At 44.2% G+C, this 24,387-nt stretch overlaps 1 protein-coding gene across 1 annotated transcript in view; it reads left to right on the top strand.

Moving 5' to 3' along the window:
• PPIC (peptidylprolyl isomerase C) overlaps window positions 1-24,387 on the top strand; it is a 152,947-nt gene that overhangs the window by 96,489 nt on the left and 32,071 nt on the right. Inside the window, exon 4 of the mRNA XM_078675574.1 lies at window positions 17,542-17,726. Within this exon, the coding sequence (XP_078531700.1) occupies window positions 17,542-17,726 (185 nt within the window). The remainder of the gene's footprint in view (window positions 1-17,541; window positions 17,727-24,387) is intronic.

Genomic DNA, 24,387 nt, shown 5'->3' with positions numbered 1-24,387 from the left:
CCACTTTCTACTTCTGGGTGATTTCAACATTCATGTTGAGGAAGTCGATCTTCCAGAAAGCAAAAGCCTGCTTGATTTTCTGGACCTTGCGCACTTGTCTCAGTGGGTCTCCCTACCCACGCACTCGGGAGGGCACACCCTGGATGTGATCTGCTCCAACTTTTCTCTCCAGGTTGATGCCCCTCAAATTCTGACGTGGTCAGACCATCAGCTGATCAGATTTGCATGGTCAACTTTGGGTGTTCCCACTGAGAGGGTCAAATCACTCTGTGTTAGTAAAATCAACAATGCGACTCTGGCAGCCACCTTGATTGAGTGTCGGCCTGAGCTGGGTAGTGATCTTACCACAGCGGTGTCGTCCTTCAATGATTGGATGGTGACGGGGGTTTCGGTCTCTTCTAAAGGGAGCTGTGGCAGATTGCGCTCCACTCCCTCTAAACCTTGGTTTTCCCCGGAGTTGCGCGTTCACTAGCAGACCTGTAAAAAACTAGAGCGGGCTTGGCGTCAATTCTATTGCCCTTTGGCCAAGGAAATACTACGTAAAGAACAGAGAAATTACTATGCTAGTATTAAAAGGGCCAAAGGTATTTATTATGCCAATCGAATTGCTAAAGCCAACAATAGCAGCCGAGAGATCTTTTCGATTGTGAATAGCTTTCTTGCCCCTTGCGCGGAGCAGCGGATAGTTCCAGCTTCAAAGGCCTGGTGTGAGAGTTTGTCCAGGTTTTTTGAGGATAAAATAGCCGCTATTCAGTTAAATTTTGCTGCCACCAGTTTAGTAAATGACACGTTGGAGTCTTTTCTTCCTCTGAGGGTTCCATCGGCCTGGATGACGGAGTTTGTTCCTCCTACAACTATTGACACTCTTGCCGTGATCAAATCTTTGAAATCTGGGTCACCGTCCGACCCATGTCCAGCAAGAGTGTTGGCTGCGGTTGCCGATGTGGTTGTTCAGGAGGTAACACACTTAGTCGGCCTTTCCTTTAAATCAGCCACTGTGCCTCCAGAGTGGAAACAAGCTAAGCTCCTGCCTTTGCTTAAAAAGGCCGGGGCGGACCCTGCTGTGCTGACTAACTATCGGCCTATATCATTGCTTCCTGCTCTGGCTAAAATTGGCGAGAAATTGGCTTTCCAGCAGCTCAATGAGTTTGTGGAAAGATCCGGAGCTCTTCACGAGGCCCAATCCGGGTTCCGCGCTGCTCACAGCACGGAGTCGGCCCTGGTGGAAATCTCGGAAGCAGTTAGGGAGTGTCTGGATGGTGGCGGCAGAGCGGCTCTAATTTTATTGGACCTCTCTGCCGCGTTCGACACGGTACCCCACCAACGTCTCCTGGCCCGGCTCGCAGACATTGGAATTACTGATCTCGCATTAGACTGGCTGAGCTCATTTCTGATGGCAAGATCTCAGCAGGTATGGCTCCCTCCTTTTTCATCATCGGATAGACCTCTCATGACAGGGGTCCCTCAGGGCTCGACTTTGAGCCCTCTGCTTTTTAATATATATCTGACCCCCCTGATTGACTTAGCCGAACATTTGGGAGCCAAAATTATAGCATACGCGGATGACACGCAGCTGTTGTTCACCTGGCCGGGAGAGGCTCTGGAGACAGAGCAGATTCAGAACTGTCTGTCCTCAGTTTTCAATTGGTTAGCGTCTTCTCAATTGAAATGCAATGAGGACAAGACCGAAATCCTGCTCTATGGCCACTTCCCCCCTGAGTTTAGGATCCTATTGTGGCCGGACGGCTTCCCCATGCCATGTGCCTCGAACACACTGGCCAAGAACCTTGGGGTCTGGTTTGGGGAAGACCTTCGATTTGAGGGGCATATTAAGAAGCTTACTGGAGGCTGCTTTGGGACCCTGAAGTCTCTCAGAAAGTTTTTTCCTTATTTGCCCGCCTCGGCACGCGAGTCAGTCGCGAGAGCTTTAATCCTCTCGCGACTGGACTATGCCAATGCTTTGCTTAGTGGCTCTCCGGCCTACTTGGTAAAGCGGCTCCAGATTATTCAGAACGCTACCGCCAGATTATTGGGGAATATCTCCAGGCGGATCAGCGTTAGGAGTTACCTGGAGAGCCTGCATTGGTTGCCGGTGCCGCATAGGATCACTTTTAAAATTCTGACTCTGGCTCATAAGGCCATCAACGGGCTGGGTCCCGCCTATCTGAAGAAGCGATTCATTCGGTATTCCCCCAACCGAGAATTGCGTTCAGCGGCCCAACATCTGTTGCAGGTTCCGCGTTTCCGGCGTGTCCGGTTGGGAGGACATTCAGTGGCAGTGAAGGCCGCGCGAGCTTGGAATGCGCTCCCGGCTTCTTTGCGTGGTATTGTTGACTTTATGGCTTTTAAGAAAGCGCTAAAAACTCATTTGTTTAGATTGGCTGTCTAGTCCTTTCGGTCGGATCTGGGTCTGCTGTTAAAAATTCTTTTTTGTTCATCCGCGCCAGGATATTCCGGCAGTAATTGAGCGCGCTATAAAACAGCTTAATAATAATAATAATATTCTTTACTGTACCCGGCTCGCCTGCGGGTTGTTTATCAGTCCCGGACTCACTTTTTTGATTCCCCTGAAGATGTCTTCAAATGGACTGACGAATCTGTGCCGAACAGGCCGCATGCTCAGCCGGGACTGAATTCTGGAGACCCTGGAGGTTCTGCGCAGGAGCAGAGAGGCCAGCCGGCTCGGAGCGGACGCCATCGGAGGTCCCGGTCGCGGAAGAGATCCGCTTCCGCCAGCGCAACTCAAGATAGTGGAGCTGTTGCATCTGATCACTCCGAAGATAATTCTTGAGACCCTGGGGAGGGATGCATTTCTCTGCAGATGCGGTGGACTCGGACTGCCGAGAGTCCCACGGTCAGGTTTCATCTCTTGGAAGCATTGACACTGCCTACATTGCCAGTTCTTAAGAACGATTTAGCTATGAGTGGTATTGCGGATGGAGGTTTGGGGGCAACTTGATTGGGGCCTCCCACTACCGCACGCGGTAGGTGTTGACTGGGGGAGAGGCGGGCTTTACTGTTCCTAAGGGGGGTTGGGATCCATTGGTATGGTTGGTCTTGGACCCTCTGTTTTAGGCCCGGGGCTGCCCATGCCGCGACAGGTACTTCAGCGTTCTATGAGGTATAGGGGTGGAGGGTGTGGGGGGAAGGGGAGAGGGGAGGGAGGTGTGGGGATGAAGATGGCTTGGGGTGGGGGTTGGGCGGGGATTGCTATCGTTTATGTTTGGGGGCTTTGGGACGGGTGGGGGGAAATGCACGTGCTGTTTGCTGATGTCCTGAGGAAGGTGCGAAGTGTGTGGGGGTGGCGCAGAGGGCCTCCTTGGTGGGTCTCACTTGACTATGGCTGAAATGTCTCATGGACTCCCCGGAGAGTCCCTACGGGTGATCACCTGGAATGTCAGGGGGATGCTTGATAAGATTAAACGGGGAGCTGTCTTGCGCTGGGGGAAGAGGGAGACTGCTGACATGCTCTTGCTCCAAGAAACACACATGATGGGATCTAAGGTACTTAGCTTACAGAGATTTGGCTATCAACAGGTCTTTCATGCTGGTTTGGCTAGGGGATCCAGAGGTGTTGCTATCTTGGTGCATCGCAGAGTGGCCTATGTTCATGAGAAGCAATGGGCGGACCCACAAGGCCGCTATATTTTTGTCAAGGGAATGGTGGGTGCTGAGCCGGTGATCTTTGGGAGTGTCTATGCCCCTCCCCCCCTGCAGTGGGCCCTGTCCGAGAAGTTGTTTACGGTGTGGGATGATATCCCGGACTCCTTGGCTGTGCTTGGGGGCGATTGGAGTGAGGTGATGGATGTGTGTATAGATCGTCAGAGGCAACTAGGGGTACTTGCAAGCTCTCTCCCCACCTCCCCTACCCGGTTGCACGCTATGGCTGAGGGATTGGGATGGGTGGATGTGTGGCGACATATGCACCCCGCCGCGCGCGAATACACATATGTTTCTGCAGTACATGGCTCCTTCTCGAGACTGGATTATGTGTTTGTGCCTGCGGTCTGCCTGAGCAGGATACGAAAAGCCGTGATATTACCAAGAGGGCTGTCAGATCATTCCCCAGTATCGGTCAGGGTAGAACTCCTTAGGTCACGACAACCGTTCCGGTGGAGGATGTCCTCGTGGCATCTTCAGCAACCCAGCTATGTCCAACACCTGCGAGAGGCGATCGCCCATTACTGGCGGGAGAACGTTATAGGTGATATAGACGCAGCAGTGGTTTGGGAGGCAATGAAGCCCACTATACGGGGAGTAGATATCGCGTGGTGTGCTGCGGCCCGTCGCAGACATCGGGAGTCAGCCACTACAGCGGCCACGCTGGTGGAAGACTTGGAGCGGCGGAGCCGGGGAGGGGGAGACGAGGTCGCGATACGATTGCTTCTCCAGGCACAGCAGTCCTACGCATCTATATTGATGGATGACGCCAAGCAGGCTTGGTTGGCCACACCGAGCAGAATATACCAGTGGGGAGATAAGTCCTGTACCCTGCTCCATAGGCTATGTCAGCGCAGTCTTCAACCGATCACGCTGCTGGGTCTCACTGCTGAAGACGGAGTGGTGATTACAGACCCGACCGAGCTGGCGGCGAGTTTTGCCACTTATTTCAAAGTACAATATGCCCCGCGAGACTGCCTCTCCGTAGAACACGTAGCTAAATTCATAGACGACTTGCCGCCTAGGGCGGTCTCCGATGAGACCAGGAAAACGCTTGATGCTCCCCTTACGGCCGATGAACTGGGGGAGGCGCTGGGTCAACTTAATGTAGGGAAGGCGCCTGGACCGAGCGGCTATCTCTGTGAATTTTTTAAGAAATTCCAACTCCAGCTGGGTTCCCATTATCGCTGTGCACTGGAGGCGGCACGGGTGCGGGGTAGGTTGCCTCCTGACTGGCGCCATGCTGAAATTGTGGTTTTCCAAAAGCCGGGTAGACCCCCTGACAGACATGACTCATATCGCCCCATCTCATTGCTAAATATAGAGGCTAAAATACTAGCAAAGGCTCTAGCAAACCGTTTACTCCCATATATGACGGACCTGGTCCATCCTGACCAGGCCGGCTTTATGCCTCATAGGGCGACACGACACAACATCAGGCGTGCGCAGGCGGCGGTGGACGCCATGGGGGCCACCGGGGAACAGGCGGCTCTGTTACTGGCTGATATTCATAAAGCCTTTGATTCAGTTAGCTGGACGTACCTCTTTGCGCTCCTGCCTCGTCTCAACCTGGGCCCAGTGTTTCTGTCATATATCTCGCTGTTGTACACGGATATCACGGTGTCAGTGCGGGTCGCCGGGGCGGTGTCGGAGACATTTTCCATCGGACGGGGGACCCGTCAGGGGTGCCCATTGTCCTCATACCTCTTCGCCTTGGCCATGGAGCCTCTGGCCTCTTGGGTGCGCATAGACGCACAGATGCGGGGCTTCGTGTGGACCGAGACCCTTGTAGATAGAATTGCCCTATATGCGGACGATGTCCTCTTCTTCCTTACCGACTTGTGCCGCTCGGGGCCCCGAGTCTTAGAAATTATGCGAATATTTGGGGAGGTCTCGGGCCTTTTTTTAAATTTAGGCAAATCCACCCTTTGGGTCCTGGGGGGCGGAGTGGTGATGGACCCCTGGGCGACAGGCTTACAGTTGGCAACCGGAGGATTGAAATACCTGGGGGTGTTCCTGTCCGAGTCAATGCACACCGCATGGGACCGCAACATAGTGCCTGTGTGGGAGAGAGTTCAGGCAGATATTAAGACGTGGTCCCGGATGCCCCTCACTATTTTCGGTAGGTCTGCGATTTTCAAGATGGTGGCGCTTCCGCGTCTCTTATACCAGCTGCAGAACTATCCTCACCCCATCCCTCCCCAGTGGTTTCGGCAGGTCAACTCCGCCTTGGGTCGTTTCTTGTGGGCTGGGGGAGTGGTCAGAGTGGCACTACGGACATGTTTCCTCTCCACGTATTGTGGTGGCTTGGCCACCCCGGATCTACTATCCTATTACCAAGCCTCCCAACTGCTAATACTCAATGTATGGTGGTACGGTGACAGGGGGGATCCGGCGTACGCCCTAGAGCGCTCACTGATGGGGGATAGTACACTACACACGATTCTTTATTCAGCCCGGCTGCGGCGGACATTGCCATGCGTCACGAAAATTGTCTTTGCTGTGTGGCGGCAGGCGTTGCGTCGCATGGGCTGGTGGGGTAGACTAACTGCGGAAACGCCGTTGTGGCACAATGGACGACTCCCCGAACTCTCCACGCTGCCGGGATTCGACGGCTGGGAGGCGATTGGGATTTCGACGCTGGGACATGTAATGTCCGGGGTCACTCTTAAATCGTTCCAAGAACTCAGTACTGAGTTCCACATGCCCCAAACCCAATTCTTTCGCTATTTACAATTTCGTCACGCGATTACGCCCAGTGTTGCTAACCTGGAATCGCTCCCTGAATTCAGCCCTGTCGAGTCGAAAGTATTCATGGGAGACCTCGGAGATAAGAAGGTCTCCCGTATCTACCAAACGTTGGTCACTCATTGCTCCTCCACCCTGCTTCCCCTGAGGGCGGCTTGGGAGGCTGATGTTGGACCCATCGACGAAGACGACTGGAGGGAAGCCCTGGAATCTCCGCGGGGGACCGCGATAGCAATGCGACTTAGATTAATTCAGTTTAAGTATCTCCATAGGGCCTATTATACCCGAGAGCGACTTTGGAAGGCAGGACTGATTGGTTCGCCGGAATGTCTGAGGTGTGGGGCTGCAGCGGGCACGCTGCTGCATACGGTGTGGTCGTGTCCTGGACTGATTGGCTTCTAGAGTTGTGTATGGGGCTGCCTGTCTGAAGTTTTGGGATGGGACCTCCCACGCACTCATCGATTGGGGTTGCTCCACATACTTGAGGGGGTGGGCGGGAACATATATAAACGCCATCTATTATTGCTGGGGCTGGTAGTTGCCAAAAGAGACCTGGCCCGAGCGTGGAAGGGAGAACGAGCCCCCCCCTGTGTGCATGGAAGGCCGGACTAGACTACTACATGGGGCTGGAACGGCCGGTGTTTGAGGCGAGAGGATGCCCCCGTAAACACTTCAAGATCTGGAAGAGGTGGGCAGACTATAGGGAATTGCCATTGGATCCCCCTGTGGAACATGAGGAAGATGTGTAGGAGGTGGGTACCATGCGGGCCTGTAAATTGTGTCATGCCTCACACTACGACCGAGCACCGACGGTTTTCTGTATGCACGTGCATAGGGTTAGGGAGGGATAAGGGGGGGTAGTAGGGTTGTTGGGTGATGGGGGTAGGGGTGGGGGAGGGGGTTGATTTTCTTGGTTTTCCTCCTATTCTTGATTGGTCATGGTTATTATAATGTAAACTGTAACACGATGCTTGGCGGTGATCTCCTGATTGTGGGGAACCGCTTCTCTCATACTGCTCAAATCAATCAATAAAATTTGTTGTGAAAAAAATCCTAAAGAAGAGCCTGCCTTACTTCTGTTTTGAAGGCAAGCATGCCTTATTCGAATCTCACCTGGACTATGCAAACTCTCTTTATTTGGAGCTACTCCAATATTTGCTCCACAAGTTACAAATGGTGCAAAATACAGACTCCAGGCAAGTAGTAGGAAGCAACTTGTTTTGCTCGCACAAGTCCAATTTTGCAGAAGTTACACTAGCCTCCAATGAAACAATGTATTCATTTCAAGATGCTGTGCACAAGTCATTATCAGATGATGCTAAGCTATCTTCACAGGAGGACCTTGCCCTGTTCGTCAGCTAATTTAGTAATTGTTTCAAAATTTCCCAGGCACAAAATAGGTGGTCATATGTTCTTGGCTTGTACAATGAAGCTTTCGAATTACTTTCCTGATGGCGTACACCTGGAAAAATCATTAAGCAGATTTACACATTAGCTGAAAACTATTTAAACAATCTTTCACAGTTTTATAGGCAATTGTTCTCGGTCTTTGACTTATTCTTCACATATGGGAAGCACCCAGTGACCATTATTGATAGTTCACGCTATAAATGTATATTAACAAAACACGAAAGAATGAAGCGCGTGAGGAGCACTCCGTATTTTATAAAAATTTTCAGTGTTTTCCAATGGTGCTGCGATTGATCAGGGTAGTCAGTCCTGTGGTATCTGAATTGGTTATGGCGGATTGTTAGACCCACCCAATCGTGCACTGTTCACGTGGTGCTCCGCACCTTAATTACTCATTACACTTTTACTCTTGTAGTATTAGTAATCTTTTTATTTCTCTTTGTTATTTTGATTATTGTATTCTTTATGTCAATGAATGTGCTCATATGTTATTTACAAACTTCATAACACAAGCATATGATTCGTTTCCTTAATCACATTAACATTGATGCTTTTTACAATTTTGACATTTACAATACTTTGGCATTGCTTAAATTTATCCACATAAATTTATAAGTGAGCCCAATGCATTTCGGCACCCCTACTGTGCCTTCGTCAGGGGCGGCTCTGTAATAAAAACATATAGAAATGTATAAGATTCATTTCTGTGGTAGTTCATGGGGGAATGTAAATAGATAATGTGTGCTAGTCCTACCTTATCTCTGTAGTTGTGGATATGCGTATGTGTTCGCCACTCTCTTTTACTCAAAAATGAGCACTGTAAATAATGGTAAACCACCTTAGTAGGTTAGACGCTAGACATCAACTGTCAACTAATTTAACAGTGAAGAATCTCATTAAACATACCTGGTGAGCATGTTCAGTATTCTCTGAAATGACAAGAATGTAAAACCTATCAGGACCAAAAAATGGACCACTCGAGAATTAGGTAACTCTAACTGTTAATCTAAACCCCTTACCTTGTCTTCACCATTGATAGTAATCTATATGGTGGAAAAAAAGAGATATTCTTACTTTATCACGTTAAGTAGCTGATGGAAGACTAGAGGGTGTTCCTCATACTATCTATCTCGTACCTGATATGCCAAAGGTTTTCTCCGTATTTAGATTCCTGCTCCTATTGCTGTCGCCAAGTAACTCTCAGTGTTTTTGGTCGCCATTAAAACTCCGTGGACTCCGCCGGAAAGTGGAGTTGAAAACATAGAAAACGGACTATCTATCAAGCCTCAAACCGAAATGTTTACTTCTCTGACCGCCATATTGGTATCGCTCATGTATCATGCTGTTTGATGCACAGAAAGTAATTCTTCTCATCAGATTGGTCCCATTTTAATTAGCTTAATATTATATGTTTATATTTCAGAAGCCTAATGATTTACGCAATCAAAACCGATTGTCGTTATATGAATGAAGTGCTCCGTGAGAATTAAGTGCGCCGTGAGAATTATCACAATACTCACATATATATTCTGAAAAAATAAAATCAAGTGCTTTTACTTGATTTAATCAATGCTTTTCCGGCCGTTTCCTCGCCTTGTTTTCCGCTTGTTACTGCTGGCTCCGATGTTACCGTTGGCGGTTGTCCTGACTCTTGTGCCTGTGACAAAAAAGATGTTTCTCTGCTTGTAGTTGCCTGGTTGATATTGTCGGCGGGTGTGGTGACCCCTTGAAATGCTAATTCAAATGAGAAAAAACATTTCAGATTCATGAGAACCTTGAAACTGAGACATTATTTTGAAAATGTGGCAGAACCCACAGAAAACAGAGATCCCTACACCATTAAGAAATTCAGACCTAAAAGTACATTCCAGGCACCGGTATCGCACAAGATGCTTGATACATTTGAAATAATGGTCAGGAAAGACCTCCAGACATTGGATTACAACAGAAAACGACCAAACAATTTAACCAAACAAGAACAACACACCATAAACAATTTGGCTAAAGATGCGTCCTTAACCATACAACCAGCAGACAAGGGCGGCGCATTAGTACTGATGGATACGGCGTTTTATGATCAAAAAGTTAATGAACATGTTGCAGATCTGAATACATATCCCAAATTACCATCAGATCCTACAGGGACATTACAGCATATGCTGAGTGACATACTTAAAACAGCCACAGACAATGAATGGATTGATGAGCAAACTTCAGCATACCTCACGCAAAAGAATCCCAGACGTCCAAATCTTTATATGATCCCAAAGATTCATAAACACCCAACAAACCCCCCATTTAGACCGATAGTATCAGGGTGCGGGTCTATCTTTGACCCCCTTGGTCGCTACATTGATCATCATCTACAGCAGTTTGTTCAAGGCTGGGGATCATACATACGGGATACGACAGACTTTTTAAATAAACTGAAATGGATCGAGGAAGGGTTCCAACCACATTGGATAATGTGCACCATAGATGTGGTGGCACTATACACCTCCATACCACACCATGCAGGATTAGAATCCATCGAATGGGCATTGCTCAAAATGGAAAATGTATCAATGAACCAAAAAGATTTTTTGATACAGTTACTAAAATTTTGTCTTCATAACAGCTATTTCACATGGAAGAATGAGTATTTTGCACAATTGAACGGGACATCTATGGGTTTTGCAGGGGCTCCTGCGTATGCCAATACCTTCATGGCACAGTATGAGGCGCACCATTTGATGGCAGTAAGAGAGTGGTCACACGTGAAAATGTATAGTCGATTTATTGACGATGTGTTTTTAATTTGGGATGACACACAAGAAACCCTTGAACAATTGATAATGACTTTGAATCAAGTGGACAACAGGATTCAATTCACTCATAAAATCAGTAACACATCAATAGACTACTTAGACGTTAGAATCACTAAAACACAACATGGCTTTGTAACAGCACTATACTCGAAACCAACTGACCGCAACAGCGCTCTTGATTACACGAGTTTCCATCCCAGGGGTCTCATAAAGAATTTACCAGTATCCCAATTCATTAGGATCAAACGCATATGCTCAGACCCTCAAGAGTGTCAAAACACACTGGAGAAACAGGTTCACAAATATATGGAAAGAGGCTATCCAGCGGAAGCATTGGAATCTCAATTAAACAAAGTACAATCGATGAACAGACTGGATCTATTGAAACCAAGCGTGAAGAAAACACATGATAAAATGGTATTTGTCACGAAGTACACAACTTTATCGACAAAGATCAGAGCTATAATTAACAAAAGATGGGAATTATTATCAGAGGAACCAGACTTTCATGGCATTTTCAAAGTACCTCCAGTACATGCATACACTAGAGGACCAAACCTGAGAACAAGGCTTAAATACAAACAACCGCCTGAGAACCCAGCAACATACAAGGGCACTACAAGATGCTTAAATTGCATCAACTGCAACAATGTGATCATTGGGAGTACCTGTAGACATCCAACCACAGGGAAACTTATTCAGTTAAAACACACCAGTGACTGCAATACTACCAATGTGGTATACGCGATTAAATGCCCATGCGGGAAAATGTATATAGGCAAAACGGAACGAAAGGTCAAAACTCGCATAACGGAACATAAGAGCAGAATCCGCAACCAGAACTTAACCTCTCCGTTAGTTCTCCATTGGAGAGATGAGAAACATTCTATTTCGCAGCTGAGATTCTTCATCATTGAAAAAGTTTCTGTAAAGCAAGGGATTGACAATCACCAGAGACTAATGCAAAGAGAACTATTTTGGATTAGACACTTCAGAACATTAGCCCCGACAGGGCTCAATGACAAATATGACTTTTCATGTTATCTTTAAATAACCTTTGAGTGCCCATTTTATATGAATCACTCCGAGATATGATAACCCTCATAATATCACCAGTCTTGATACCATACACTATTACAGTGGAACATCACATGGGGTTATATAAGTTTTGAAGTTTTCTCAGGATTTATTGATGTATATGCCAAAAGTTCTGCACCATGGCTACAAAACTGTTTATTATTGAGCATAGCATTAATAACTATGACTGTTTAATGTTTGAATTACCAGTGATACTATCCACTATCACATGAGAACATCACATGGAGTTATATAAGTTTTGTATTTTTCTTATAATTTATTGATGTATATGCCAATAGTTTCAGCTTCTGCACCATTGCTACATAATTGTTTATTACTGAGCATAGCATTAATAACTATGACTGTTTAATGTTTGAATTACCTGTGATATCACCGAAGGCTACCTCACTAATCTCATCAACATTCCATTTAACCTGAGAACATCTTTATTACCAACATTAGGATTTGAATAGCTTAGAGTGCCATATACTTGGACGATTAACCAAAGAACTACCGTAGTTTAGAGCATTCAATAGCGTCACATGATAATTCTCGAAACAGGTCGCGTTACATTTTTATTTATTTTTTCTCATTTGAATTAGCATTTATTAAATCAAGTAAAAGCACTTGATTTTATTTTTTCAGAATATATATGTGAGTATTGTGATAATTCTCATGGCGCACTTAATTCTCACGGAGCACTTCATTCATATAACGACAATCGGTTTTGATTGCGTAAATCATTAGGCTTCTGAAATATAAACATATAATATTAAGCTAATTAAAATGGGACCAATCTGATGAGAAGAATTACTTTCTGTGCATCAAACAGCATGATACATGAGCGATACCAATATGGCGGTCAGAGAAGTAAACATTTCGGTTTGAGGCTTGATAGATAGTCCGTTTTCTATGTTTTCAACTCCACTTTCCGGCGGAGTCCACGGAGTTTTAATGGCGACCAAAAACACTGAGAGTTACTTGGCGACAGCAATAGGAGCAGGAATCTAAATACGGAGAAAACCTTTGGCATATCAGGTACGAAATAGATAGTATGAGGAACACCCTCTAGTCTTCCATCAGCTACTTAACGTGATAAAGTAAGAATATCTCTTTTTTTCCACCATATAGATTACTATCAATGGTGAAGACAAGGTAAGGGGTTTAGATTAACAGTTAGAGTTACCTAATTCTCGAGTGGTCCATTTTTTGGTCCTGATAGGTTTTACATTCTTGTCATTTCAGAGAATACTGAACATGCTCACCAGGTATGTTTAATGAGATTCTTCACTGTTAAATTAGTTGACAGTTGATGTCTAGCGTCTAACCTACTAAGGTGGTTTACCATTATTTACAGTGCTCATTTTTGAGTAAAAGAGAGTGGCGAACACATACGCATATCCACAACTACAGAGATAAGGTAGGACTAGCACACATTATCTATTTACATTCCCCCATGAACTACCACAGAAATGAATCTTATACATTTCTATATGTTTTTATTACAGAGCCGCCCCTGACGAAGGCACAGTAGGGGTGCCGAAATGCATTGGGCTCACTTATAAATTTATGTGGATAAATTTAAGCAATGCCAAAGTATTGTAAATGTCAAAATTGTAAAAAGCATCAATGTTAATGTGATTAAGGAAACGAATCATATGCTTGTGTTATGAAGTTTGTAAATAACATATGAGCACATTCATTGACATAAAGAATACAATAATCAAAATAACAAAGAGAAATAAAAAGATTACTAATACTACAAGAGTAAAAGTGTAATGAGTAATTAAGGTGCGGAGCACCACGTGAACAGTGCACGATTGGGTGGGTCTAACAATCCGCCATAACCAATTATTAACAAAACACGACAGCTTCAAGTCAAGCGGCAAATCCACCTCAGCAGTGAAGCAACCTTAGCAACTAGGAACTTGTGTTATCCAGGTCGGAGCTTTTGGGGCCAGAACTACAGGTTTGAGAGGGGGGGATCAACGAAAATATATACAACATCGATGGACCCTTGCTTGCTTGGCCTTCTTGCGTAGCCCCACTGGCGGACTTGGTGCTCCAGAGAATAGTGAGAAGGTGATCAAAGTGATCTACTTGGCCTACCTGACCTCTGCTCCATTGCAGTCAGCCTGAAATGACACCTAGGTCCAAGTCAACTGTGACTCTACTTTGTTGCTCTGTGTTTTTTTTGCCTCACTTTTTTAAAAACGGATATTTCTTAACCCCTGTATTCAATTTTGATTTTTTGGGTACTGTTTGCTTTGATTTTTCTAGATTGGTTTGGGAATTTTATTGCGTTGGTTTCTTGACGTTGAGATTGAACTTGTAACACATTTCTCTGGAGAATTACCTCCTGCTTTTACCAATGCCAAGATTGTTTGGGAAATGTCATGTGACCTAACCAGATTGTGTTTATTAAGTTAATAGGGGCAAACCACATCCAAATTATTAGCCCTAAGTCCGACAGATTTTTATTAATTTTCGAAACTTTATGAAGAACACACAAATGACACACATGATTTAAGGCACTTGTGCTGTTACCAGATTCAGTACACCAAAGGCCAAGCATTGCATTTTTAACTGTTGGTTCACCACCTCTGCTGTGGAGTAACTAACAGAAGGAGGACGTGTTCATATCAGGCATTTCTCTTTCGGTCAGCAGAAGAGGCCTCGATACAGAGAATTGCATTCCAATATGCTTTTGTCTGTAGGGTCGTGACATAGGAGAGGGAGTGCAACCCATCACGGCCATGTTCCTAAGGATTCTTTAATTTTTGGCTTTTGCAAAAGATCGACAGATGCCTTCTTGCACTAAAAATACACTGTTCTCACACTAGTGTCTATTGGCAGACTTTTATCCAGAAATGAATCGACTGTTAATTCGGAAAGATGACATAGTGAAGAATCCAGAAACACACCAGTCTCTTTTCCATTTTGGATTGGATTAATACGGTTCTCTTCTCTTTGTTCTTAATAAGGACAGGGCTTAAGGGTATGTAGCCAAAGTAGGGGAGGTTCTAGCATGGAGGTTTAATTTCCTTTCTCCACTTCAACTCACTTCAGTCTTAGCAATTTAAAGAGGGAGCCATCGATTTTCACCAAGTAAGATGACCTGAAAAGCCTATCATTCAGATGCATCATTTCTCTGTGTGCAGTTCTTATTTACTTCTGCCAACCTTAACAAAAACTAGTTGCTCTGTCAACATCATGAACACCTTCCCTCTTTTTGTTCTGGTTTCCCAGTAGACTGATACATAGGAAGAAGGGCAGAATTTCAGATGTTTTTCTTAATTTCCAAGCTGCTGGCCAACACCACATGTTTGCAGTTGGCCAATAATTGACCGTTCCTCACTTTTAGGGAAGAAGTTGATTCTGTCAAAAATAAACTGAGTAACATCCCAAATGTATATATGTTATTAATTTACTGTAACTCTTCTCTTTCAGTTGTGTGGCTTAGAAACCCATTTCCGTTGGCATTCAACAAGCGTCAAAAGGCATGGCTTCCCTTTCTTGGTCACAAGTAATGGGCCAAACATGTGTTCATTACGGTGCTGCAAAGGGGGTAGTCAGTGCTTAGAAAATTAGAAACATGATGTATGGTGGTCGGAAAGAAAAGTAGTCCGCTATAAGAGTGCACAATTTCCATCCAAATACATAAGTTCTTTAAATTTGAGCTCCTGTCACTCCCTAGGCAACATGAGATGAGAGAACAACCCACAAACGGAACCGAAAATTCAAATTGAAAATGACAACAGGTTTCTCAAATTGGAGCCCATATTACAAACCTCTTCCTGACAGCAGTGAACCTGCATCCTTTGTACAATTACAGTCCCAGTACTTTGTCACCACAGGTGGATGAACAATACATCAGAGGAGCAGCAGGTGTTTTAATCTTGTTGTTTGGCACTAGGAAATCTGATTTTAATGTGCATGGAGGACTGATTGCATGACCATATCGGGGATGCTATTGACATTATCAGGAGCCTTTATCAATCAAGCACACCTTACAGATGCACGTGTTGCCTCTATGGCAAATCTTGTACATTAAAAACAAACCACAAACAGAAGGAGTGAGATGAGAAAGAGACCTTGCTAAAGCTTCCTCCCTATGATGGAGGTCACGGTGTATAACTACGCCGATGACCTCCAGCTCATTTTTAATCTTTCCTCCTCATCAGCCAGTATCCATAGCTTTCAATCAGTCATGCTGTTTATCCGGGATTGGATGAATTGTAACCAACTCAAACTCAACCCGGATAAGACTGAGTTAGTCTTGACCGGTGGCAGCGGCAGCCCCTGGTCCTCCACTTTTTGTCCCTCCTCTCTTGGTCCCCCTCCTTCTTCCTCAGTCTCAGTCAAAACACTAGGTATCACATTAAACCAACATCTCACACTTCACTCCCAGATCAGTTCTGTTGTTTCTTCTTGTTTCTTCATTCTTCGCACTATCCGGAAGATCTCCAGGTTTTTTTCTCTCCCGGCTCTTAAGTTGATCCTTATGGCGATGGTTCTATCTCGGCTGGACTACGGAAACATCGTGTATAACGGTGTTCCCGCTTATGCCCTTCAACGCCTTCAGTTAGTGCAGAATCAGGCGGCCTGATCCATGGCTTACCTAAATTTCACCATGCCACCCCTTTACTTAAAGCACTACACTGGCTGCCTATTAAAGAGCGGGCTCTTTTTAAGATGGGCTGTTTGACTTTTCAAGCCCGTGCAGGGACGGCCCCCGCTTTCATCTCCTCTGCAATCCAGGCCTATCACCCTACTAGAGAGCTGCGCTCCTCTTCCAAATGCCTTCTCTCAGTTCCTCGCTTTAAGAAACGCAGAATGGAAAGCTTGAAATTTTCCGTCCTGGCCCCATCATTCTGGAACACACTCCCGCTCGCCATGAGATCGGCTACCTCCTACATGGAGTTTCGTAGAGTCTTCCTTTTCCGGCAAGCCTTTTCGTCCTAGGCACCCGCCTTCCTGCCCTTTGTATTAGCTTCCTCCAGCGCCAAGAAACCGCATGGTATACGTGCGCTTTATAAATTCTTTTAAATTCAAATTCAAATTCTATGACTGTCACACAAAAGTATGGCAAGGCTAAAGAAACGCGTTCTTTGGTTGTATAAGGTGCATATCCAGATCTTTCTGGGATGTTAAAACAGCCCCCACCCACAGATTGTGGGATGCTTCATCATCCTGCCTGAGTTCATGCTGACTATTATCATGTCAGGAAAGACTCACCAAGCTGATATGAGAGCTCTAAATCTTATATTTGGGGATCAGAGTTGTATATATATGAAAAAATCAAAAATTTTATATGAACTGTAAATGGCTTATTTTCTATTGGGTAAGCTGCCAAGGGCAAAAATAAATTGTGGGTGGCCAAAGAAAATTGTCTTTTTATCCTTAAAGTTTCAATCGAAGTGTTTTAGTCTACTCTGGTAGTCACTGTGGGTTATGAGGCTTTCGTTAGGCCTGTAAGAGCCCTGTGGTATACTGTATCTCACTTCTTAGTTATTTCCTGGTTTGGCAGTAAATGCAATACAAACAAGCAACAAATAAGTAGGTACAGATACTCAATCCTAATTTCTTCGGGATTTCCCTGTAAATAGTCAAGGAAACACATTAATTATACATATAATATTGAAAATATATTTCGCATGCAGATGCATTCCACTTTTGTCAAAAGGTTCAGTTTATCAACTATTAGGATACTGTCTATTATCTGTAATGATGATATCGGAGTACATTTCAAACTAATGTGTTTTTTTGTTGTTGAATAAAACACAATTTCAAGGTCTAAAAAGGATTTATGCAGCTTGAACTGCTTTTCTTCCCCCAGGTAGCAGCATATATGGAAAAACATTCCCAGATGAGAACTTCAAGCTGAAACACTACGGGATTGGCTGGATCAGCATGGCTAATGCCGGGCCTGATACCAATGGGTCACAGTTCTTTATAACTACAACTAAACCTTCTTGGCTGGATGGGAAACACGTGGTTTTTGGCAAAATCCTGGAGGGCATGGTGGGTAATATCTTGAAATATGCATATCCTTAAAATTTGTTTTGACACATTTGTCATTGTCGTTTTATCTTTTTCGCCCTATAAGAGATACAGCAGTTTCATGCAGATAGTCTAAATAGTACCAATGTATTACATGTGGTTTACAGTGGATTTTGACGTACATGCATGATAGCATTCCAAAAGGTCCTGTACCTAGACTGCACTATCGTCTTCAAAATCCTAGATTGCCAGAACAGCACCCAACTGTTGCAGTAGTTTGAGAGATTTTCTGGATCAAATGTCAGCTTTTTAATAAATGGGGTTACCACAGATGCAAGAAAGAACAATGTGTGTTACAGCTGATTCAAGTATAAAGAGTTGTATGATGGTGAGAAGGTAAAGAGATGGGTACATTTTCAGATGTGTGCCAAGAAAACTGATTTTTAGTGGAAACGTGAGTCAAAATGTTTGGATCCATATGAAATTATTAACCCCTTCCAGGCTCATGACGAGCTCAGCTCGTCATGCAGTACACTGCTTGTGTGCTCATGACGAGCTGAGCTCGTCATGAACAATGAGATTCAAGGATCTGCAGCACAGAGGATGAATTGCTGTAGCATCCAAGATTGGTTTAAAGGTGGTGGAAATGGATTACAGCTACATTATTAAATAGGATGGTAACTATGAAAATTAAGATGGGGCTGATTTTATACATTTGGGTTTGTCTTGGTGTGTGTGTGCACATGGAGGAGGGTTTGTGAAATTGTCACGAAAGGGAAATTTGTGGTGTACTGGAGTGTGGTTGTGCTGGTCTGGAAAGCGGTATGTGGTGCATTGTATTGTGTTGTGGTTATTTACGTGTCATAAATACCGAACTATACAAAGTATGAAGTCAAGGGAAGGTTAAAGTTGCAATGGTTCCACTGTCTCATTTAGTACCACTGTCGATCTTCTCTGTAGAATGCAATGTGGTGTATCAAGAAAAAATACCTTATTTCAGGATTATGCATGCATGCTGTATCTCGGCATTAGTTCACAAATTTTACCCTTCCATGTTGTAACATTCAACTCCACCTGGGTGTAATGGCCCAGCAATGATAATAGCTATTGTGAGACTCTTGCTAAGGAAAATAAGCTTTCCTTATAATCCGCAAAATTGGCTATTTATAATTAAACTTTACTATATATTTATGCTTTTACAGATTAAGTACAAGACCACATAGAAATCCATATTATTTAATCCTTTGTCACGTTTACATGTTTAGTCTGAGGATACCTTTGGTTGGTGGAATTTCCTCTGGCCTTATGAATCGGCCCTGCTTTTTGGCCTTACACTGCTTACTTTACATGGGCAACACCTGTTTTTCCCCTCGCTAGCAATGCAGAAGAGGCACTGGGCAATCTTAAGAGGTGTGCTTGAGAATAACCCCCTACCGTAGTTTTTATAGTGTGCTTCTTTGTGGCCTAGTACTTCCTAGTCGTGTAAGAACTACTGGGGTGTCCCCAAAGACCTTCATCACCAAGAGTCTTTCCAACAGCTGATTCCAAAGTATCCTGATGGTTTTGTGCAAACAAGGGGTTTGGCCGTGCTGGTGGTCAGGTCGGGCCTATACAAATTTTCATACAAAAAAGTACCTGACGACCAATCTATGAGGCTGTTTCCTGATTAAACAGACTTAGACCATTTGGTTACTGCACTTGGTCTAAAGTCATTTATTTACTTCTATTTTCAACTTTTTAAGCATATTCAAGCATTATTAGAACATGTCTTCAAAAAGCCAGACTGTCTACAAAATTTAACAGTTACACACAAAATTACTCAATTATTAGAGCAAACCTATATTACAACACATTCATTAAATACCGAATGCAACATACAACAATTTGGATTCTTATTACAGCCAGTCAGACATAAACAACTACAGCCATGAAAATGGTTATTTCCACATCATTAGTATTGGATACCTATGAAGGCTGTTGGCCACTTGGTACACACATTTGAGGGTCTAATGGTGCAAATACATTTTTAAGCACATGCTCCAGATAGTCAAGTGAAAGTCACTATATAAAACTTTATAAATAAATAAATAAATAAAATTGGTGTGGTATCCCAGGAAAAGTCAACACCAATGTGTTTCGAGCCCCAGATTTGATCCAGTCACATGCCCTAAAGAGAACCCTGTGAGTGATTGAGGGGCTCGAAACGCGTTGGCGTTGACTTTCCCTGGGATAACACATCAATGACTTTCACTTGTCTATCTGGAGCATTTGTTTAAAAATGTGTTTGCCCTGTTAGACCCTCGAATATGTGTACCCAGTGGACAACAGCCTCCATAGGTTTCCAATACTAATGATGTGGAAAGGACCATTTCCATGGCTGCTGTTGTTTATTTCTGACTGGCTGTGATATAAGAATCCAAATTGTCTTATGTTGCTTTCGGTACTTAATGTATGTTATGTAATACATGTTTGCTCTAATAATTGAGTAATTTTGTGTGTAAATGTTAAATGTTGTAGGGAGTCTGTCTTTTTAAGGGACATGTTCTAATAATGCTTGAATATGCTAAGAAATAGATGAAAATAGAAGTAAATAAATGACTTTAGACCAAATGAAGTAACAAAATGGTCTAAGTCTGTTTAATCAGTAAACAGCCTCATAGATTTGTAGTCAGGTACTTTTTTGTATAAAAAGTATCCTGTTAAGCATAGGTAACCTTATTCAGAGGCATGAGCACATCACTTTCCACTTCTCTGTAGAACATTAGGGTGTACTATCTAGACAAGGGATGTCAAGAGTGGTTCTCTTTTGAACTGCATATGAGGCAGCCACTGGGCTGTTGGTTACGGTGGAAGTGTCCCACAAAAGCTCTAACTTACCTGCATCTAGAAGAATTGCTTCTGGCAGGTCTCCTACAGATTTAGATTTTGCCCTTCCCTGGTTATTGGGTCCCATATTGTCTAGCTTTGAGACAGCTCAATGTACCTCTCTTTATTCTTCTATATTATATAAGGCGACATGAAGTTTTTAGGTCATTGCATCCAGGATGCTAATGTTCATTTCCTGGACTCTCACTCACTTTGTCAACGTTGTCCACAGTGGTCCGATGACCTATTCCATGCAGAATTCCCCCATCAATGATGGGTGCAAATACTGGCCAATATATACACTGGTGTCCCTTTTTGTAGAGCTCATTTGGAGGCTGAAGTGTGTGCATGTGTGTGTAGGCCTTCTCCTTGACCCCAACAAATGCACTGGGGGTAGTGCTTGTACAACCTACTCTAAAAATGAAAAAAATGCTTGGGGCACTCGCGTTTTATCATCCTAAAACAGCTTAGTTTTTTTTTTAAACCATTATCTGTCTAGCTTTGCTGCCCTACTCACTCCCTAACCTGCATACAACCTCTCCAATCCTTGCTCCAGGTAGCCATGACAAGTCTATGGACGATTCCTCTTACACTTTTAAGTTGGTACAATGCCCAAAAGCCATGCAATTTTTAACAGAACATTTACTCGATGTGATGGTCTGAAGCAAGAGATGGGATGAAGCGTCATGATCCTACAGTGCATCTGCTCCCAGGTGGGGCCACAAGAAGTTTATTCCTCATAAAATAATTTTCCTGTCAGTCTTCAAGCAGATGCTTCTTCATAGAGGAAAACTGGCCACACATCTTGGACTCTGGTCTGCTTTCTGCTAGAGAAAGTTTTTAGGTCAAGCCTGGGCAGCGCATGTGCTGTTCTGCGAGCCATGCTGTATTGGAATATGTTCTTGAAGCCCTGCTCACTCTCCACCCATATTTGTCATTGGCTTGTGTCATTGTCCTTTGTAAATGCTGGCTTCTGATTCGCTGTAAGGCATGCTAGTCCCTGCTTGGTACCACCTTGCCTTCATTTGTAACCTCCCATGAGGACTGGCCCTTTTACTTACAGTTGTTACACAGAACGTCTTCTTTAGTCTGTAAGCACTATTTTCTTTAATTTCCCTAACTGCAGGAGGGTCTCTCTTGCGCAGTTGTGACCACCGGCTTTTTTATTTCACTCGTAGCAAACGGGGAGCTCTTCAGTGGCCATGGGAGACTGAAGAAAGCAACTCAGCGATGCCTTCAAGCATTTGGAATGCAATAGGTCTCACATTTGCAAGATTTTGAGCTATTGGCATTGTATACGACAATGCCTTTTATTTATGTTTTAAAAACTAAAACATAAATAAAAGGCATTGTCATTTATAATGCCAATAGCTCAAACTCACTAAATGTGATACCTGTTGCAATGCAGATACTTGTTTTTATTAAAGGTGTACAGGCTGACCTGTAACCAGGCATTATACCGTTCCAATGAAGTTTATGGTGGGTGGCACTAGTTTACTGCTGTGGGGCCCTGCAAGACCTCAGTATTTTCCCTCTCATAGAAAGAAAAACCAGTGTTCATCCCTCCCTTATAGAAATTACATCCCACATTCAGAGCACTTCAGTTGCTTTGCCCAGGACTGAGATAGGTAGCCTTTGAAAGGCTCGGTGTTCCAGGCAAGAGGACCTGTTTCCCTCCTATCAGATGTATGGCTGGAATTTAAGGCTTACACAAGTTCTGCTTCTCCTTCTCCCATATTGGCGGAGCCACTTGCTCTCATTGTACCTCTGATGTCTTCCTCGTCCCTATGCATCTTAGTGATCACCTGATCACAATTCCTTTCTAGTGGTGATCTCCTTTTGAGCCAAAGCCCTCTGAGGGTAGGGTCAGGGGTGTAGCTTGGTCAGTGAAATTGGGTGGGGCTGAGCTTCAGCTTTCCCAACAATCATGCTGGCATGTAATGTCAAATTACATTATAGGAGAAGCAGGGTGGATGAAAGGCGCTTAAGAGGCAGTGGAAAGGAACAGGAATGCCGATTGGTTGGAGTACTAAACTGAGAGAAACACTATATTTTGTAAAATAATCAATATTTTTTAGGGCTTTCAAAACAGAGGTGTTCAGAGGTGCAAAGTGCTTATAACTTCATGAAGCCAATTTGTTTGCCTGCCACACTTGTATGGATGATTTCTCCTGTATTTATTTATTTATTTTATTTTATTTATTTATGAAGTTTTATGTAGCGCAAACTAGATCCCGAAGGATATCAGAGCGCTTTACAAGAGAGGCCAGGAGTGTAATGACAACAACAAATTAGTAAAGATGGGGATCATACAGTAAAACAGAGGCAAGCGGGCCATAATGGTGGCAAAAATAAGCATAGTAAACAACAGGATCATTTTATAAACAGAAGTAAGTGGGCCATAGGGGGGGCAGTAATATGCATAGTAGCAGATCCATATCAAATGAAGGTTCCATGGTAATAAGAAAATGAAAGCCACCCGATCAAGAGAGCCTAACCGACTAGGGTAAGAATTTGCTCATTAGGAATCTTTTGGTTTCCAGTTTGAACGCCGTCGTTGACATGAGTTTGCGTACTTCCGGTGGTAGAGAGTTCCAAATCTTTGGGGCAGCACCTGTGAAAGCTCGGTGACAAGTTCTCTTTTTGCTAAGGATGCAAGGTTTCAAGAGGAAAGTAGAGGCGCTTCTTGATGCTCTCTCCCCACAGGATAGTTCAAGTTTTTGTTCCAGGTACCTGGGAGTATTGAAGTGAAGGGCTTTGTGTGCTAGAACTGCAATCTTCAGCTGAATTCGTGCTTCATAGGGTAGCCAGTTGAGAGATTTAAAGACTGGTGAAATGTGCTTGTTTCGTTTGTCGCCAGTAACTAGTCTTGCCGCGGAGTTCAGTGAGGCCCTTAGTGGCGTCAAGGCGTATTTGGGAAGGCCACAGAGAGTAGCACTGCCATAGTCTAGCCTCGGCAGGACAAGTGCTTGTACCACATGCTTGAAATCATTTTGTGACAGGAAAGGTTTGATATTTCTTAGAGTCCTTGTCAAGTGGTTTGTCCCTTTACTAACATTGCTGATGTGATTGTTCATATTCAGGTACTTGTCCATGGTGATTCCGGCGATTTGGCTGAGTCTATGATAATCGGAGTGCAGTTGAAAGAATTGAAATGAGTCAACCAGAGATCTAGATTGGGGATGTGTTTCGGAGGGGAGATGAGCAGGAACTTGGTTTTGGCGGTGTTAAGCAGGAGATGGTTCTTGGTTAACCAATTTTGAGTAGACGTTATGATAGTATTGAGTGAGATTTTATTTTTCGGGGATGAAATTTTCAGGTAGAGTTGTGAGTCGTCAGCATACATGTTCGTTGAATTTAGTGCGTTAGCTAGAGGTTCCAAGAAGAGGTTGAAGAGGATGGGGGAAAAGGCAGACCCTTGGGAGGACCCCCATGATTGCTGGAGAAGGCTGGGAGCTGGAGTGGTTTGACTTGAGTCTTTGTGATCTGTGCTGGAGGAAGGATGAGAACCATTGAAGCACCAAATCCAAGAAACTCATTCTATATTGCAAGATGGATAGGAGGTTGTCATGATTAACTGTGAAAACTGAGGAAAGGTCCAAGAGTATCAGTAGGCAAGATTCATTATGATTAAGCATTTACAAAATGTCATCTATAACGTGTGTGAGGTCCGATTCGGTGCTGTGCCCCCTCCAAAACTGGATTGATGCTGGTCTAACAGTTAATACTTCTCTATGTGAGTACAAAGTTGGGATTGAACAAATTTTTCTAGGAGCTTCGCTAGAGTAGGGATGTTGGAGATGGGACGGAATTTATT

Source organism: Lissotriton helveticus, chromosome 2_1, assembly GCF_964261635.1.
Source record: "Lissotriton helveticus chromosome 2_1, aLisHel1.1, whole genome shotgun sequence".
In the NCBI taxonomy this organism is placed as follows: domain Eukaryota; kingdom Metazoa; phylum Chordata; class Amphibia; order Caudata; family Salamandridae; genus Lissotriton; species Lissotriton helveticus.
Note: the sequence above shows the minus strand (reverse complement) of the source record. Positions and strands in the feature narration are given on the sequence as shown.